The sequence below is a fragment of the Crassostrea angulata genome, chromosome 9, assembly GCF_025612915.1.
Source record: "Crassostrea angulata isolate pt1a10 chromosome 9, ASM2561291v2, whole genome shotgun sequence".
Classification (NCBI taxonomy): Eukaryota; Metazoa; Mollusca; class Bivalvia; order Ostreida; family Ostreidae; genus Magallana; species Magallana angulata.
The window spans coordinates 25,653,138-25,669,916 of record NC_069119.1 but is presented as its reverse complement, the minus strand read 5'-3'; the positions used below and the strand labels follow the sequence as shown (position 1 = coordinate 25,669,916).

The 16,779-nt window shown below is 35.2% G+C and overlaps 3 protein-coding genes across 3 annotated transcripts; all 3 read left to right on the top strand.

Annotated features, from left to right (window-relative positions):
- The first annotated feature begins 545 nt into the window (after positions 1-545).
- On the top strand, positions 546-2,329 carry LOC128163495 (uncharacterized). The gene has a single exon (XM_052827111.1). It carries the CDS (start codon positions 592-594, stop codon positions 2,071-2,073), a length of 1,482 nt encoding a protein of 493 aa, XP_052683071.1. The 5' UTR covers positions 546-591; the 3' UTR covers positions 2,074-2,329.
- A 2,530-nt stretch (positions 2,330-4,859) lies between these two features.
- On the top strand, positions 4,860-11,960 carry LOC128162234 (uncharacterized). The gene is made up of 6 exons (XM_052825408.1): positions 4,860-5,625; positions 10,056-10,194; positions 10,650-10,790; positions 11,058-11,178; positions 11,367-11,438; positions 11,869-11,960. The coding sequence occupies exons 1-6, from the start codon at positions 4,901-4,903 to the stop codon at positions 11,958-11,960; spliced, it is 1,290 nt and encodes a 429-aa protein (XP_052681368.1). The 5' UTR covers positions 4,860-4,900.
- A 3,033-nt stretch (positions 11,961-14,993) lies between these two features.
- On the top strand, positions 14,994-16,571 carry LOC128164278 (uncharacterized). Its single transcript, XM_052828050.1, has one exon. The coding sequence runs from the start codon at positions 15,108-15,110 to the stop codon at positions 16,569-16,571; it is 1,464 nt and encodes a 487-aa protein (XP_052684010.1). The 5' UTR covers positions 14,994-15,107.
- The last annotated feature ends 208 nt before the right edge of the window (positions 16,572-16,779 follow it).

The window sequence follows — 16,779 nt, the reverse complement described above, 5'->3', positions numbered from 1 at the left end:
TGACGTTGAGTTATATAACGTCGTACATGTATATAGTCTACCCGAGAGCGATTTGCTGCATTCACCGACTGGCAAGAGTACAATCGCACGCTTCGTCACAAAATGGCTTGTGCCACTTGATGATAAGAAAACTCGAACCATTATGATTATACATGTATGAATTTTGCAATCTTTGTAATAGTTGATAACATCCATTTTATTCTTATATGTCCTTTTTACACTGAATTACGGAGGCAATATATAAAGAAATTTTATTACAAGAAACCAAGTGTTTTTAAGTTACTTTAAAATACTTTTACGTTTTGTTTCTAACTTCTTGTATACGAGTTGACTTTCAAATTATGGTGATTTTTTGTACATACGAGTTGACTTTCGGTTAAATATACGGGAATTTTTGTATACGTCAGTTGACTTTCGATTTTGTAACAGGATTTTTTTGTATACGAGTTGACTTTCGGTTTTTGTATGCGGACATTTTGTATACGAGTTGACCTGTATACGAGTTGGTCTGTGTACGACTTGACCGGACACCGTTAAAAATAAAATTTAGGTCGCTGCTACACATATGTGGGCGTTTATCGAAACAGAAACATGGCAGTCATACCGGTATCTTCCATTTACCCTTCTGCTCAAGAACACATCCCAATGTGTATAAAACACGATTTGAATATAGACATAACATGTGAGGACTGTGATGAGTTTATTTGTTCGCAGTGTGCCAAAACAGACCACAAGGACCATGACTGGAAAACTATACCAACAGCAGGCAGTCAAAGGAGAAGAGAGCTAAAGAAAACTCTGAGTAAGGTTAAGGAGGAAGATATTGCAGAGATTGATGAGAAAATAAAGAAGGCATCCAAACAAAGAGAGGGCAACAAAAAATGTTGCGATTCTGAGGTCTCTAAACTTCAGAAACATTATGATGTGATTGTGTCAAAACTTGATGAAATCAAGAAGAATTTGGAGACTAAACTGGTGGAAGATCTGGAAAGAAAAAATGCTGAAGTGAGTAAGAAAAAACTAGATTTAGAAAAGAAAAGAGACAATATCAAGGAACTTGTGGAATTCTTGGAAGACAAACACGGTACCATGTCTGACTATAGTTTGATAGACAACCTCAGAGACTTGACCAACCTCGTGTCAAACACAGACAGTGATATAGAGAGGGGGGGTCATTCGGTCAGATACAGAGGAGGGGACATCAGTGAGGGGTCACTGGACTCCATAATGGGACAAACGTTTGATTTGGATGATATCAGTGTTACCGAGACAGATTCATTTCAATATGGACATACATGTTTACATGTGTTGGAGGCAATCGATAAAGATATATGTTTGGTGAGAGCTCATATGTCAAAATGCTTTCACCGAATGAAAAAAAGAAATAAGAAAATAGAAAAATCCAATATCTGTGGAAATGAGGTATGTGTAACAGACAAAGGTGATGTGTATGTCACTGATAACACTAACCTCGCCATTGTCCGTCTGTCCCCGTCAGGCGCATCCTCTACAGTATTCAATACAGCTCCACTAGTACCATTTGGAATCTGTCAATCAACAGAGGGAGGACTGCTGGTCACATTGGTAGATGATTGTACAAAAGAATTTCATCCGGACTCAAAGAATAGATGTCTGGTCATACACGTGACACTGACCGGTGACGTCATCCGTGAGTACGAGTACCAGGGGGACGGTCAGACCAGGCTGTTTACTATACCACTCAGAGTCAGACAGAACGGTAACAGTGACATTTGCGTGGTAAACACGACAAATCAATCTTTAACTGGTGAACTGGTGATCCTATCCTCCTTTGGATTTCTAAAGTCTGTCTACCTTGGACAGAATCTGAACTTTAATCCAACTGATGTAGTTTGTGCCTCAGACTGCAACATCATTGTTACTGACTTTGATGAGGGTAAGATACATCTGCTGAGTCCTGATGGGGAGTTCATGAAGTACCTGCTGACAGAGAATGAAGTAACAGATCCATATTCCATGTCTCTATATAAATCCACACTGTGGGTAGGGGACTACCAAGGACTCATCAAAGTGTTTCAGTTCAATAACACTTAAAATCACGTAATACTTGTTTTATGTTGATCTCAAAATTCAAATGCTTTTCAAGAAACAAATACATTTATACGCTTTGTGTAACTAATTCAGTAATATATATCACACATATTTTTAATGATAGTGTAAATTTTGCAAAAACAATTATTGTATTTGAGGTTGTCACTGTAAGGAAAGAATCAATCAGAAATGTGGTTAATTCACACAATGTACATGTATGTATAATAACCCTGGTTGGCAATGCTAAACTTCAAATGGAGATGGCTTACATAGGCATTGCCTGCTGCTTAATCCATTTATGTAAATTATATTTTGCATAATAAAATATGTTCAAATTAAATCAAACTTCAAATGGGGTTATATAAGGCTTACGTAACTTATTTAGACTTATAAATTAAGGCATTTGGCAAATAAACTACAAAATGCCTGCACCAGAGTACTTGCTTGCATCAACACATGGTTGATGATGTCCCTAAGGTATAATTGAATTTTTTAACTGTTAGGTTATTATTGTGAAATTAATCAAAAACCTACCTTCGTTTTCGATCAAGAAGGCCGAAATAGCAAAAATGAGAGTAAGGTGGTGGACACGCTTTGGCGGATCCAAGTCATGAATAGTATCGATCAAAACATATACTTGCAAAGTTGCAATGAAATAATATTTAAAGATTACTTAAAAAGAGTGAATAAATTTACTATGAGCCTATTTAGAGAATACATAGCAGTGGCGTCGGAACCAAATTGAAAGTGGGGGGGGGGGGGCTAAACAAATCCTCAGAAATTTTTTGTTTGTTTCCAAATCATGAAAATCCTAATCCGTGTGGGGGAGGGGTATACAGTTCCAAAAAAAAAAAATCTTACCTACCCAACTTTTATTGCAAATCATGAAAATTCTAATTCTTCGGGGTGTGTGTGGGGGGGGGGGGGGTAGTGTACCAATGACTCCAAGTCTCCAACTTCTCAATATTTCAATCTTTTCAAGGTAAATTAAGGAACTTTTATCTTTGCTCCGATGAAAAGTGGGAGGGGGTGGGGGGCTGAACCCTCCATGATGCTATGTTGCCTAATGGTAAGGTCTAAGTTTGCAAAAAAAGTCTGTCGTCGTTAGTTGTACGTCGTTCGTCATTCATAAACTTTTGAACATTTTTGGCTTCTTCTCTGGAACAAGTTATCCCATTTCAACCGATAGAAACAAACAACCAGACATTAAGCAGAAATGACAGCTATAAATTATTTGAGTTCCTATATAATTATATTTGAAAGAGTATTATCAATATTTTAAAATCAGTTTCGTTTCATAGGTTCAAATTTGGTTAGAAACATTATATTGGTCCCAGACTTCGTCTAAAACATAAATGTGGTACTTGTACCTCTTCAAATGATGTGAAGATAAATATAGGCTTAGTTGAATAATATTAACTTAAAAGTTTTTTTTAAATTAAACTCTAAAGTCTATGTCTTCTGAATATTGATTTAAAATCAATTTCGTGGACTTATGCAATTTTATTCAAAACAACGGCACCATTTTCAGGAAAGTTTTATATTTTAATGAAAAGTATAATCACTACAGGTATTTGTATAAAATTCAGAGCTATGTTCATTTTTTATATTGGAGTTTTAATTATATATACTTTGCTGATACAGGCCGCACGGCACATTCTGACGTTGAGTTATATAACAACGTTTCTATAACGTCGTACATGTATATATATAGTTTAGCCTACCCGAGAGTGATTTGCTGCATTCACCGACTGGTCAGTGAGTTCAATCGCACGCTTTGTCACAAAATTGCTTGTGCTACTTGAAGATAAGAAAACTCGAACCATTTCAATGTTTTTTATTTCTTTCCTTTGGCATTTTTTTTTCGTTTCTATCGTGTTTTACCTTAGTCGACAAATACTATAGCCTCCCGAAGCCTTCCGAAGTGCAAGTACTTCTTCCTTGCCAATCTGAAGGCCTCGGGAACCAGGCTAAAGCACTTGTTGCTTGCTAAAATTTCAGAACTGGCCTCGGGAATCAGGCTAACTTTTATATAATGGTGCGCTGCTCCGTATGGTACGCCGATGTCGACGTCGCTTTCTTTGGCGTTTTGAAAGACATGTTTTTGCCGTAAATATCCTTATATTTGAAAACAGCTTCAAATGACGTATGAAAATGACGCTTACATTAACCATACAGACTACTTTACAATGTATGAAGTTTCGACATGTTTTATGAAAATTGTAAATAACTTCACGTCCAAAAACTATATATTACAAAGTTTGGACAATTTGTACACTGTGCCGTGCAAACTTACAGCTTTTTATTTACAAATTTTATTTTCATGGAAAATGTTCAAAAATCAAAACCACTTAGTTTGATTTCAAATTTGAAGACAAACATTTCGATGTACAATAGGTATATATAAACCCATCTGAAAATGGCAAAAACGCGATTGTCCACGAACTTTTTGGCCAATCCTCGCATATACCTTTAAATCAGCACATAACCACCTTTTATGTAATATATCCAACACACATACAAAGCATTTAAACGTTTTTTTTTTACTGATAATAATCTCTTGCGGATACTACAGCATGTTCTTAAAATCTTCCCAGTCAGTTTTTTTATTCATTATACTGCCTTACACTATAGTTGCTAAGGCGTGTGATGTCATAACTGATATATAATACACAATTCAATATAAAGGTCTGGGACTAGTTATAAAACTGAGACAATCACTTCTTCAATCACATTTTTTAAAAGACCGAAGCAAGCCTTTTAAATTTACCATTAAAAATCAAATTTAGTTCGCTGCTACGCATATGTTGGTGTTTATCGAAACAGAAACATGGCAGCCATACCGGTATCTTCCGAATACCCTTCTGCTCAAGAACACATCCCAATGTGTATAGAACACGAATTGAATGTAGATATGACATGTGAGGACTGTGATGAGTTTATTTGTTCGCAATGTGCCAAAACAGACCACAAGGACCACGACTGGAAAACAATTCCTACAGCAGGAAGTCTAAGGAGAAGAGAGCTAAAGAAAACTCTGAGTAAGGTTAAGGAGAAAGATATTGCAGAGATTGATGTGAAAATAAAGAAGGCATCCAAACAAAGAGAGGGCAACAAAAAATGTTGCGATTCTGAGGTCTCTAAACTTCAGAAACATTATGATGCGATTGTGTCAAAACTTGATGAAATCAAGAAGAATTTGGAGACTAAACTGGTGGAAGATCTGGAAAGAAAAAATGCTGAAGTGAGTAAGAAAAAACTAGATTTAGAAAAGAAAAGAGACAATATCAAGGATCTTGTGGAATTCCTGGAAGACAAACACGGTACCATGTCTGACTATAGTTTGATAGACAACCTCAGAGACTTGAGCAACCTCGTGTCAAACACAGACAGTGATATAGAGAGGGGGGATCATTCGGTCAGATACAGAGGAGGGTACATCAGTGAGGGGTCACTGGACTCTTTAATGGGACAAACGTTTGATTTGGCTGATATCAGTGTTACTGACACTGCACGAGAACTCGCTATTAATCTAACCTTCAACGCAATTAAAAGGTTAGGATTTTTTGACATTTAAGTATGTAGTATTGCATATTGTGTGCCCGAAAACGTTTGAAAATAATCATAATTTAATATGAGTTTACTGGGTTCCCTAAAAGAACAAATTTAATAATGTCGGAAAAATTGTAAACTTACTCATACGTACAGATTTAGGTGTTCCATAAACTATCACTTTACCTCTTGTATATAAAACGTATAATTTTCATTAAACATGCTCTAAAAATAGCTTTAATGGATTTATTAAATTTGTTTGGTTAGTTAAATTTAAAGTAGAATTTTAATTCATTATTTGTTCTCGTTTAATTTATATTTTACAATATAAAACTTTCAAAAATTTAATTAAATACGAATATCGTAAATCTCCTAATACATTCAAATAGACGCTTTTATCAACTTACATTATACTTCTTGTTAATGCCACGAGAATATTTTGATTAAACCTGCAAATATAAACTGTAATTATATATATTTTACGTCATTATTATCCTCGTTTTTATTTATACCACCTCATACATCTATCTATAACATCAAACATCCAGTTGTTTTCTTGAAATTGTTTTTGCTATCATTTTTAAAAAATAAAATCACACACATAAGTCCACATAAGATTTGATTTTATTGCATTTTAAAGTCTCAATGATGTTAAAAAATACATGTATCCTTACAAAGCAAAAGATTTGTTTTAAGCATAAATGTCACAATTTAGAAAATAACAATATATACGTCTTGATCAGATACATATGGAATTGATGCCATTACAATTTCTGATATAGTTTTTAAAAAATACTTCAGTAAAATGTCCAAATTTGGAATTGTGAAATGCACATTTGACTTAAGCAAATGCAGTCTAATACACATAAAATGGAAAAAACAGAATCTATCTAGACTAGTATAAAAAAAACCCACAACTGTAACAGAGCCATAAAAACTGTTGCATGGCCTGCAAATAACAAATTTTAGTTTAACTTGCGTATATTCGTACACAACATCAGTCTTACCGATGACCCAATCTAATTAAAATTAGATTTGGAATTCCTCTCCTCTACGATACGCTTGTATAGCGTATCGTAGAGGAGCGGAGTTACAAGTCTAATTTTTACAACTACATTATCTACAGTTAACAAATGCAATGCTTGACCTCTCTGACTAGTCAATAACGCTAACAACATAAAAGATTTACATGACAAAGATTTTAAGGATAAATCTGACAATGGAAACAATGTCTTCAAATATTCTATGACTATTGACACATCTCATGTGCAGCAATATTTTGGCATCATTAGTCTACTAACGAAAACACCTTTCAAGTATCTCTTAATCAGAACTTAAGATCCAAAATTTTCTTTTCCACACAAAGACAAAAGTGAACAGCAGATCTTGCTGTATTAATTGCACTATATGACAATGATTGATGAAATAAAATTTGTAAAAAACACAAAAAATTATTTACAGTGGGATTAAATGGATCAATTTCCCTTGAGTCACAAAATTACCATCTTTTAATATAAGTCTAGTACTGTCTTTGAGATGATTTCCTCCAGGAGATAAAAATGACCGAGTCAAGTTCTTCTGAAATTCCTCTTTCTTGAAGAAGTTTCCGGACAATGGAAAACATCCCATCTTCAGCCTTGGAATCCTGTGTTGTCTTTCTGGGTCTGTTGGCATTTTCAGGATGTTTCTGCTGTTCAGTAGGTAAGGCTGGTGATAAATCATTTTCAACAATGTTGGAAACCAGGCTTGTGTGGGCCACAATGGTGCTATTACTATTGCATCTGCTTTGTCCTGTTGTATCTTCTGTAAAACTTTTCCCAGCATACTGAAAGGAGGGAAAATATAAAAAAAAATATTTTTCCAAGGAAAAGAAAAAGCATTGACACAAACTGCTTCTGGGTCTGGGAGAAAAGACACATATCTTTCAAGCTGATAATTTAATCTGGATGCAAACAAGTCAATCCCCTCTTTCAAATGAAATATTTGACAAATTTTTAGAAAAGTTGTTTCATTAAGTTTCCACACTAAATCATCATTGATAGTCCTTGACAATCTATCTGCCTCAACATTATCAATGCCTGGAATATGAGAAGCACTAATACAAATGTTTCTTGCTATACACCAAAACCAAATGTCTCTAGCCAACAAATTTAGCTCTGGAATTCTTCCACCCATGTTGTTAATGTAATGCATAGCAACCATGTTGTCCAATCTAACTTGAATTTGTGTGTTTTCTGATGTGCTACAGAAAGTTTTAATGCTGAGAAAAACAGCTTTCAACTCCAGATATTTAATATGATAAAGCTTTTCTTCATATAACCAATTTCCACCAGTCTTTTTACCAGATTTGATTTTACCAGATTTGATTTCACATCCTCCCCATCCTTTTTGAGAACTATCTGTTTTTAACACAATGTCCACAGTTAGAATCAAAATGTTCTTTGAACTTGTGCAAATATTGTCACACTACCAAGAAATATCTTGAATAGAGCCAACAGTCAATAAAATTAGAATTTATAAGAAAACCTAAAAATGCTATTTCTTGAACAGGCACAAACACAGATTTGGTGGGGTGAATTGTAAATCCTAAATTGTCAAGCAGAGTAGATGTACTTCTTACATTTTGTGCACAATGTTCATCACTATCACCTAACAGTAAAATGTCATCTATGTATGGTACATTTTCAAATCCTTGCTTCCTAAGTGTGCTAAACACTGGTTTTAAAAGCTTTGTAAAAACCCGCGGAGCAGATAAGAGTCCATTAGGTAAGCAAGTTTATTGAAAACATTGGTCTTTCCACATGAATTTTAAGAATTTTTTATCTGTAGAATAAATAGGCACAGATTAGTAAGCATCTTTTAAGTCTATTGATGCCATCCAACAATCTTGCCTAACTAAACGCAATGCACTTCTTATAGTTTCCATTTTGAAGTGATGTTATTCAATGTCCTTGTTTAAAGTTTGTAAATTTAGAATAAGTCTATCAGTTCCATCACGTTTCTTTGTAGTGAAAATGTTAGAAATAAAGTCATTTTCAACTCTATTTGCTCTTTCAATCACATTTTTATCAAGAAGTTTTTGAATTTCAGTATCAACAACAATCACTTCTTCTGGAGAAAATCTTATTTGATGAGGAAGTTTAGCTTGCATAGGACATTGTAGTAAATCAAGTTTATATCCTAGTACAGTTTTAAGAATATTTCTATCAGATGTTAACTCTTTCCAACGAATAAAATGAAAACACATTTTTACTGCATGAAAATTTTCAGGTGTATTTTGAACAATGTCAAGAGAAGTACACTTTTTGACACTATCAAATGTACTTACAGGATGGTCAAGATGAGCGCATTCAATGACTGTAGACTGTGTGGAATCAGCTACTCTTTTTGTTTGGTTGGAGGTGGTCTCCTGCCCCGGCCTTTCCCTAAAAAGGACCATTGTTGTTTTGATCTTGTCTGTACAATGGCTGGGAATAAGTACTTTGGTAACCCTGGGATTTTCCTCCAAACTTGAACGAATGGTACTTGTGTCAAATGCCTTGACTTTTGCCATGTGAAGATGGCTGGTATTCATATCCCTGCAACTTTTTACCGACTCTCTTTGAGGCATCAATTTTCTTGATTTTTCCCCAACATCATCTCCAAAAAGAAATTCGGACACTTTCTTTGCATCATTACACAGGGACTTGTAACTGTGTTTTAATTCAGGACGGATTAAATACCTCCTTTTATGTGACAAATCGGTGAATGCCAATTGCAGCAATTTCACGTTATATTGGGCAAGTTCCAGACACTCATTTGAGCTTTTGATTTCATTTGATGTTGATTTTCTGGCCAAAATGAGTTTATCCAATAGATTGCATGCTGGAGTTAAAGCTTCCAAGGAAGACGGTAATAAGGAAGGTGCTATCCCGGGTAAAAAAAATCCATCAAAAGGACTGCTCTAACTGAAGAAGAAAAGGTTGGGGCGAAAAAGAGGTATGAAGAAGAGCGTCAACGGAAATTTCAGAGAGGTTGGCAAGAAGATCGGCCATGGCTAGACTTCGTAGATGGATTGATGTACTGCAGCTGGTTCAAGAATGAAAACGTGGCAAACTGCAAGTTTGTCACCGGAACTGATCACTTCAGAATAGACTCAGTTAGAGAACATGAAAATAGCAAGTGGCACAAACATTTCAAAACCTAAGTATAAACCGAAAGCAACAGCAGACACACATAGTACACTTTTAAGCGAAGCAGCTAAGTGTTTAAAACAGTTACATAAAGCCGATTATGAACGTTTATTGATTAAATTTTGGAATGCTCATGCAATTGCAAAACATCACAGAAGTTTTAGGGACTACACATTTTTGTGTATGCTAGATAAAGTAAAAGGACTAGATGTAGGCAGTAACTAACTATAATGAACAATCAGCTGCAATGTTCGTTCACAGTATTGCATCAGTGACTCGAACACAAGTTTGTGAGAAGCTTCGGAAGGCCAATTTTTTTAGTCTGACATGTGATGGTGCCACTGATTTTACTGGTGAAGAGTTGGAGAATGTATATGTCCGGATTTGCAACAATGGGAAGGTAGAAGATTTTTTCTTGTGTATTGGTAGTCCTAGTTCAACATCAGCCAAAGACATTCATTCTCATATAGGGGAAATGTTTGAGAACTTTGACCTTTCTCAGATATTCTAAGAAAAGCTAATTGGATTTTGTTCCGATGGTGCTTCAAACATGCAAGGTAAATATTTAATGAAATAAATAGTTATTTTATGATTGATATGATGGAAAAATCATATGATTTGTAAAGATTAAATTACATTTTTTCTATGGTGTGTCGAAACTAAGCTGTTGTGCTGAAATATCTTCTGAGAGTATGCTTCACAAACCTTTGATTTTATTGACAGTGATGGCTGCATAGAAAGATTACCATCAGGGGTTCTTTTATACAGTAAGCAGGCTAATAAGGAACTTTTTACATATACTTTGATATAAGTTTTATGTTAATTCATTGACTAATGTAATAAGTTTCATTACAGCAATTTGCTGACACAGAGGGGCGTCGCCCACGTATTCTTGTAGCCAAAGTTGGTCAAGATGGCCACGATAGAGGGGGAAAGATCATCGCCACAGGCTTTGCTGATCTAGGCTTTGATGTAGATATTGGTCCATTGTTTGCAGTAAGTTTTTAATCATTTCTTGCTGGATAAACAATGATATCTCTTATTTATTTGAGAGTTTGCTGAATTTGGGGATGCACATTGTTAAGTCGATCCATGAAATCAAATATAAATCAAAATAAATAGATTTACCCAAGATTTTATTGACCATTCTTGTCAATAACATACGTCTATATAACTGAATTTTGGAAGAGCAACAAATATTGATGTCCATGTATATTAGTAAAACCACAGTATCTGACATTGCCCGTACTTCTGGGTTTTTAGACTCCTCGGGAGGCATCTCAGCAGGCGGTTGATGCGGACGTCCATGTTTTGGGGGTCAGCACTCTGGCTGCAGGACACAAGACTCTGATTCCAGACATGATCCAGGAACTCAAGAACATGGGCAGACCATGAGTTTCCAAATATTTGTAAACTTTTCAATATCATTTTTTTTAATTTTTTGATGTGGTTGATATTTTCTGTTCTGTTCTTGCAATGCATCTGTAAAATTAATTAGTTTTTAAACTCTGAATTTTAAAAGGTATAAATTCAACCTTTTCTGTCTCTGTTGCAATGATATTCTGGTGGTAGCGGGGGGAGTGATACCACCCCAGGATTACGACTTCCTGTACAAAGCTGGGGTCTCTGCTGTGTTTGGTCCAGGTTAGATTTTCTTGACCACTTACAAGCTTCAAAACGAAACTTTTGTTATTTATGAATTGTAATTGATATTATTTTAGAATGTGGATGTTTCAGATGTTTTTCAGCATACCTTTCCCAGTTTTCAGAAGGAATACTGTGTAATTAAAATCACTTTTTATTATAAATAAAAATTACAAGCAATGTGGTTCATTGATTGATAGGAAAAATTCATAATTGTATGATACATATTTTTTCTTGGGGGGGGGATGGAAGGGGGGAGGGGGTGTATTGATCATAATGTAGGTATGCATATACATGTATATTTCTGTGTACAATTTGCATCTGGTTTCCTGACATTCTAAATGGTTTTTGAAAAATAATGTCCTCAAGTACATGGACATGGTTGTTAAAGTGGATGTAAAAAATAAAAAAAAAAATCTTTTCCATGCAGGCACCAGAATCCCAGATGCAGCCATTAAGGTCATAGACATGCTGGAGAAGAACAGTAACGACAACACGAAAGCAAAATCTGCCACCGGCTGAAAATCGTGTGAACTGTGTGATGAAAAAAAGTTTTTAGGAAAAAAAATGCTTGGAGTCAGTCATTTGTTGACTTTTTATTCCTATTTCGTATCGGGCTTTGTTTCTATTTTTCGTACTCAATGAAAGTGGTGTCACTAAGTGGCTTGCAAGCACCTGATGTACTACAGCTGTGTCAACATTTGACATACATTTTAAATTAATGTAATTGTCATAAACATCTGTTAACGTATAGTTTGTACAAAGGGGATATTTGGACTTATTTTATATCTTTGCTATGTTATGTAGTACATGTACATTCATATCTGATGTGTGATGTATGTGTCAATTTGTTGCATAATGTTTTTATTTAACATTCTATTGAATGAAAACAACATATTCAGTATATTTAAAAGCTCTTCCAGATAGCAAATTTAAAATGGTATGTTTTTATGAATTCCAAATACATATATCATTAGGGAATAGTGCTATTTTTTTAGAAGGTATATGTTAACTTTAAAAGAGAGATACTTGTAAAATGATTGACCCGTAAAAGGTTTGAATCATGATAATTTTTAATTGTAACCTGCAATTGTAAGCAGAGTTATCATGAATTTCTATTTTGTTTTAGATTACTAAGTCTTGTGTCAGTATACATGTAAACTGTATATTAATTTTACAATATACCATAAGTTTGTTTTTTGAATTTCCGTGAATTGTGACGTGATATTCATCCCTGTTGCTTTTAAACAAAATAAATCATCTCCACTTTATTATTTACGGTCGGAGATACAAATACTTATAATATTTATGTCAAGTGTTTTTTCCTGATGAGCAAACTTGGTTTTTTGAGGGTTTGATGGTTTTGGCCATATTAAGGTCACCTGAGTCACTCAGGTGACCAATTGCTGTCTGATTTTGTCGGTTCGTCGTTTGTAAACTTATGAACATATTTGGCTTCTTCTCTGGAACAATTAAACCAATTTCAACCGAAAGAAACGTACAACCAGACATTAGCAAAAATGACAATTATAAACGTTTTAGTTGCTCCTCTATAAAGGAGTATTCACAATATTTTGAAATAAGTTTCGTTTCATAGGTTCAAATTTGATTAGAAACATTATATTGGTCCCAGACTGTTCGCACAATTATCGAACAATAGGTACATTTTTAAAGCTATAAGTGTACAAATATTTCATTAAATGTGAATGTTTTCCTTAATACCACGTAAAACAAACCCAGAATTGATTTAAAAAAAATCTCTTGTAATTTGGCCTAATAAAAACAAAACACTCGCCATTTTTGTTGAACGAAGGTTGCTAGCAAAGTTCGCGGACAAAGTGATTTACGGCAAAATTACTGTGTACTTTGTAGGATGAGGTATGTTATTTTAAATGACCACAAATTGAAAAGAAGTATGCAAAAAATCATATGATTTTGAATTTTTTTTTCGAAAGATATAGAGATTTTTACTTTGCATGCATTAGATTTACGGAGCACCGTTTCATATTTCCACGACGTCAGGTGACGTCAGATAACTGAAAGGCAAACACGTCACTCTTTTTGAAAGTAATCACAGTTCAGTTCCACACACTTTTCATGTCATTTAACCCATTTATAAAATGCACGTTCATACCATTATTTGTAATTTTTTGTGTAATGTCTTTTGTGGCATATCGTAGATCATTTAAGTCCAAAAATCTTTGTCCACACAGTTTTGGCTTTGGATAAGAAAATAAAGGGAAATCCATTGGTGCAATGTCGGGCTGTGTTGGGGGTGGAGGTGCTGCAAGAGCTCAAATTATCAGTTCTTCCATCTTTAAACCTCTGTGATTCCAATAGTAACATATAGGCCTATTGTCCTATAAAAATAGCAGCGTCTAAGAACGTTTTGGTCTCCATCGGAGAATTTCCTGCGTGCACACAAAATTTAATGACGGCCCGGTGCTCCGTGATGTCCATTCACGTTAATGTTTTTGACTCAACTTTTTACCGTTTTATCGCCAAATACGAATGACAAACGCTTGAAAATTGAGTGAACAGATTTAGATGGACACCGGTGTTACAGGATTAGCTGAAGTAAGATACATATGTTTTTTATGCATTTAGTTCTACTCGATAGAAACATGCATGCACGGGTCTAAAGGGGAGGGGGATTGGTCTGTTTTCGGATATAGCGAACTTCCCTTCTTTCCTTTGGCATTTTTTTCGCTTCTATCGGTGTTTTACCTTAGTCGACACATACTATAGCCTGGTTCCCGAGGCTGTCCGAAGTGCAAGTACTTCTGCCTTGCACAATCTGAAGGCCTTGGGAACCAGGCTAAAGCACTTGCTTTTCGGAAGGCCTCGGGAACCAGGCTAACTTTTATATAATGGTGCGCTGTTCCGTGTGGTAAGCCGACGTCGACCTCGCTTTCTTTTGGCGTTTTCAAAGACATGTTTTTGCCGTAAATATCCTTTTATTTTAAAACGGCTTCAAATGACGTATGAAAATGACGCGTACATTAACCATACAGACTACTTCACAATGTATGAAGTTTCGACATGTTTTATGAACTAAAATTGTAAATAACTTCACGTTTAAAAACTAAATTACAAAGTTTGGACAATTTTTACACCGTGCCGTGCGTACTTTCAGCGACCATTTGATACATTAAAATTTTATTATTTTTTTCATGGAAAACGTTCAAAAATCAAAACCACTTAGTTTGATTTCAAATTTGATGACAAACATTTCGATGTACAATCGGTAAACCCATCTGAAAATGGCAAAAACGCGATTGTCCACGAACTTTTTGGACAATCCTCGTATACCTTTAAATCAGCAATTAAACACCTTTTCTGTAACATAACCCATACAAAGCATTGAAACGTTTTTACTGATAATAATCTCTTACGGATACTACAGCATTGTTCTTAAAATCTTCCCAATCAGTTTTTTATTCATTATACTGCCTTACACTATAGCTGCTCAAGCGTGCGATGTCATTACTGATATATACAATTCAATATAAAGGTCTGGGACTAGTTATAAAACTGTGACAATCACTTCTTCAATCTTCATCTTCAATCACATTTTTAAAAGACCGAAGCAAGTCTTTTAAATTTACCATTAAAAAATCAAATTTAGGTCGCTGCTACACATATGTTGGTGTTTATCGAAACAGAAACATGGCAGCCATACCGGTGTCTTCCGAATACCATTCTGCTCAAGAACACATCCCAATGTGTAAAGAACACGATTTGAGAATAGACATGACATGTGAGGACTGTGATGAGTTTATTTGTTCGCAATGTGCCAAAACAGACCACAAGGACCACGACTGTAAAACAATTCCCACAGCAGGAAGTCTAAGGAGAAGAGAGCTAAAGAAAACTCTGAGTAAGGTTAAGGAGAAAGATATTGGAGAGATTGATGTGAAAATAAAGAAGGCATCCAAACAAAAGGAGGGCAACAAAAAATGCTGTGATTCTGAGGTCTCTAAACTTCAGAAACATAATGATGCGATTGTGTCAAAACTTGATGAAATCAAGAAGAATTTGGAAACTAAACTGATGGAAAATCTGGAAATAAAAAATGCTGAAGTGAGTAATAAAAAACTAGATTTAGAAAAGAAAAGAGACGATATCAAGGATCTTGTTGAATTCCTGGAAGACAAACACAGTACTATGTCTGACTATAGTTTGATAGACAACCTCAGAGACTTGACCAACCTCGTGTCAAACACAGACAGCGATATAGAGAGGGGGGATCATTCGGTCAGATACAGAAGAGGGGACATCAATGAGGGGTCACTGGACTCTATATTGGGACAAACGTTTGATTTGGATGATTTCAGAGTAACCGAGACAAATTCATTTCAATACGGAGATGAATGTGTATATGTGTTGGAGGCATTCGATGAAGATACATGTTTGGTGAGAGAATATGAATCAAAATGCTTTGAACGAATGAACATAAGAAATAAGAAAAAAGAAAAATCCAATATCTGTGTAAAGGATGTATCTGTAACAGACAAAGGTGATGTGTATGTCACTGATTATACTAACCACGCCATTGTCCATCTGTCCCTCTCAGACTCAGCCTCTACAGTATTCAATACAGCTCCACTAGTACCATTTGGAATCTGTCGATCAACAGATGGAGGACTGCTTGTCACATTGGTAGATGATGATACAGAATCATTTCATCCGAACTCAAAGAGTAGACGTCTGGTCACACACGTGACATTGACCGGTGACGTCATCCGTGAGTACGAGTACCACGAGGACGGTCAGACCAGGCTGTTTACTGTACCACGGAGAGTCAAACAGAACGGTAACACTGACATTTGCGTGGTGAACAGGACACGTCAATGTACCGGTGAACTGGTGATCCTGTCCTCCTCTGGATTTCTAAAGTCTGTCTACCATGGACATCCAACTGATGTTATTTGTGACGCACACTGCAACATCATTGTTACTGACTGTTCTAACAGCCAGATACATCTGCTGAGTCCTGATGGGGAGTTCATGAAGTACCTACTGACAGAAAATGATGTAAAATATCCATATTCTATGTCTCTGTATAAATCCACATTGTGGGTAGGGGACAACCAAGGACTTATCAAAATGTTTCAGTTCAATAACACTTAAATTCACGTCATACTTGTTTTATGTTGATCTCGAAATTCAAATGTTTTTCAAGAATCAAAAATATATATTCGCTTTGTATAACTAATTAAGCGATATATATCACACATATTTTAAATGATAGAGTAAATATTGTAAAACAATTATTGTATTTGAGGATGTCACTGTAAGGAAAGAATCAGCCGGAAATGTGTTTAATTCATACAATGTA

Excerpts from the sequence above, each read along its gene's own strand:
- LOC128163495 (XM_052827111.1), top strand. The coding sequence starts at position 592 with ATGGCAGTCATACCGGTATCTTCCATTTACCCTTCTGCTCAAGAACAC.
- LOC128162234 (XM_052825408.1), top strand. The coding sequence starts at position 4,901 with ATGGCAGCCATACCGGTATCTTCCGAATACCCTTCTGCTCAAGAACAC. Across the intron at positions 5,626-10,055 it reads ACCTTCAACGCAATTAAAAG|TATTGCATCAGTGACTCGAA; the intron begins GTTAGGATTTTT and ends GTTCGTTCACAG. Across the intron at positions 10,791-11,057 it reads ATATTGGTCCATTGTTTGCA|ACTCCTCGGGAGGCATCTCA; the intron begins GTAAGTTTTTAA and ends CTGGGTTTTTAG.
- LOC128164278 (XM_052828050.1), top strand. The coding sequence starts at position 15,108 with ATGGCAGCCATACCGGTGTCTTCCGAATACCATTCTGCTCAAGAACAC.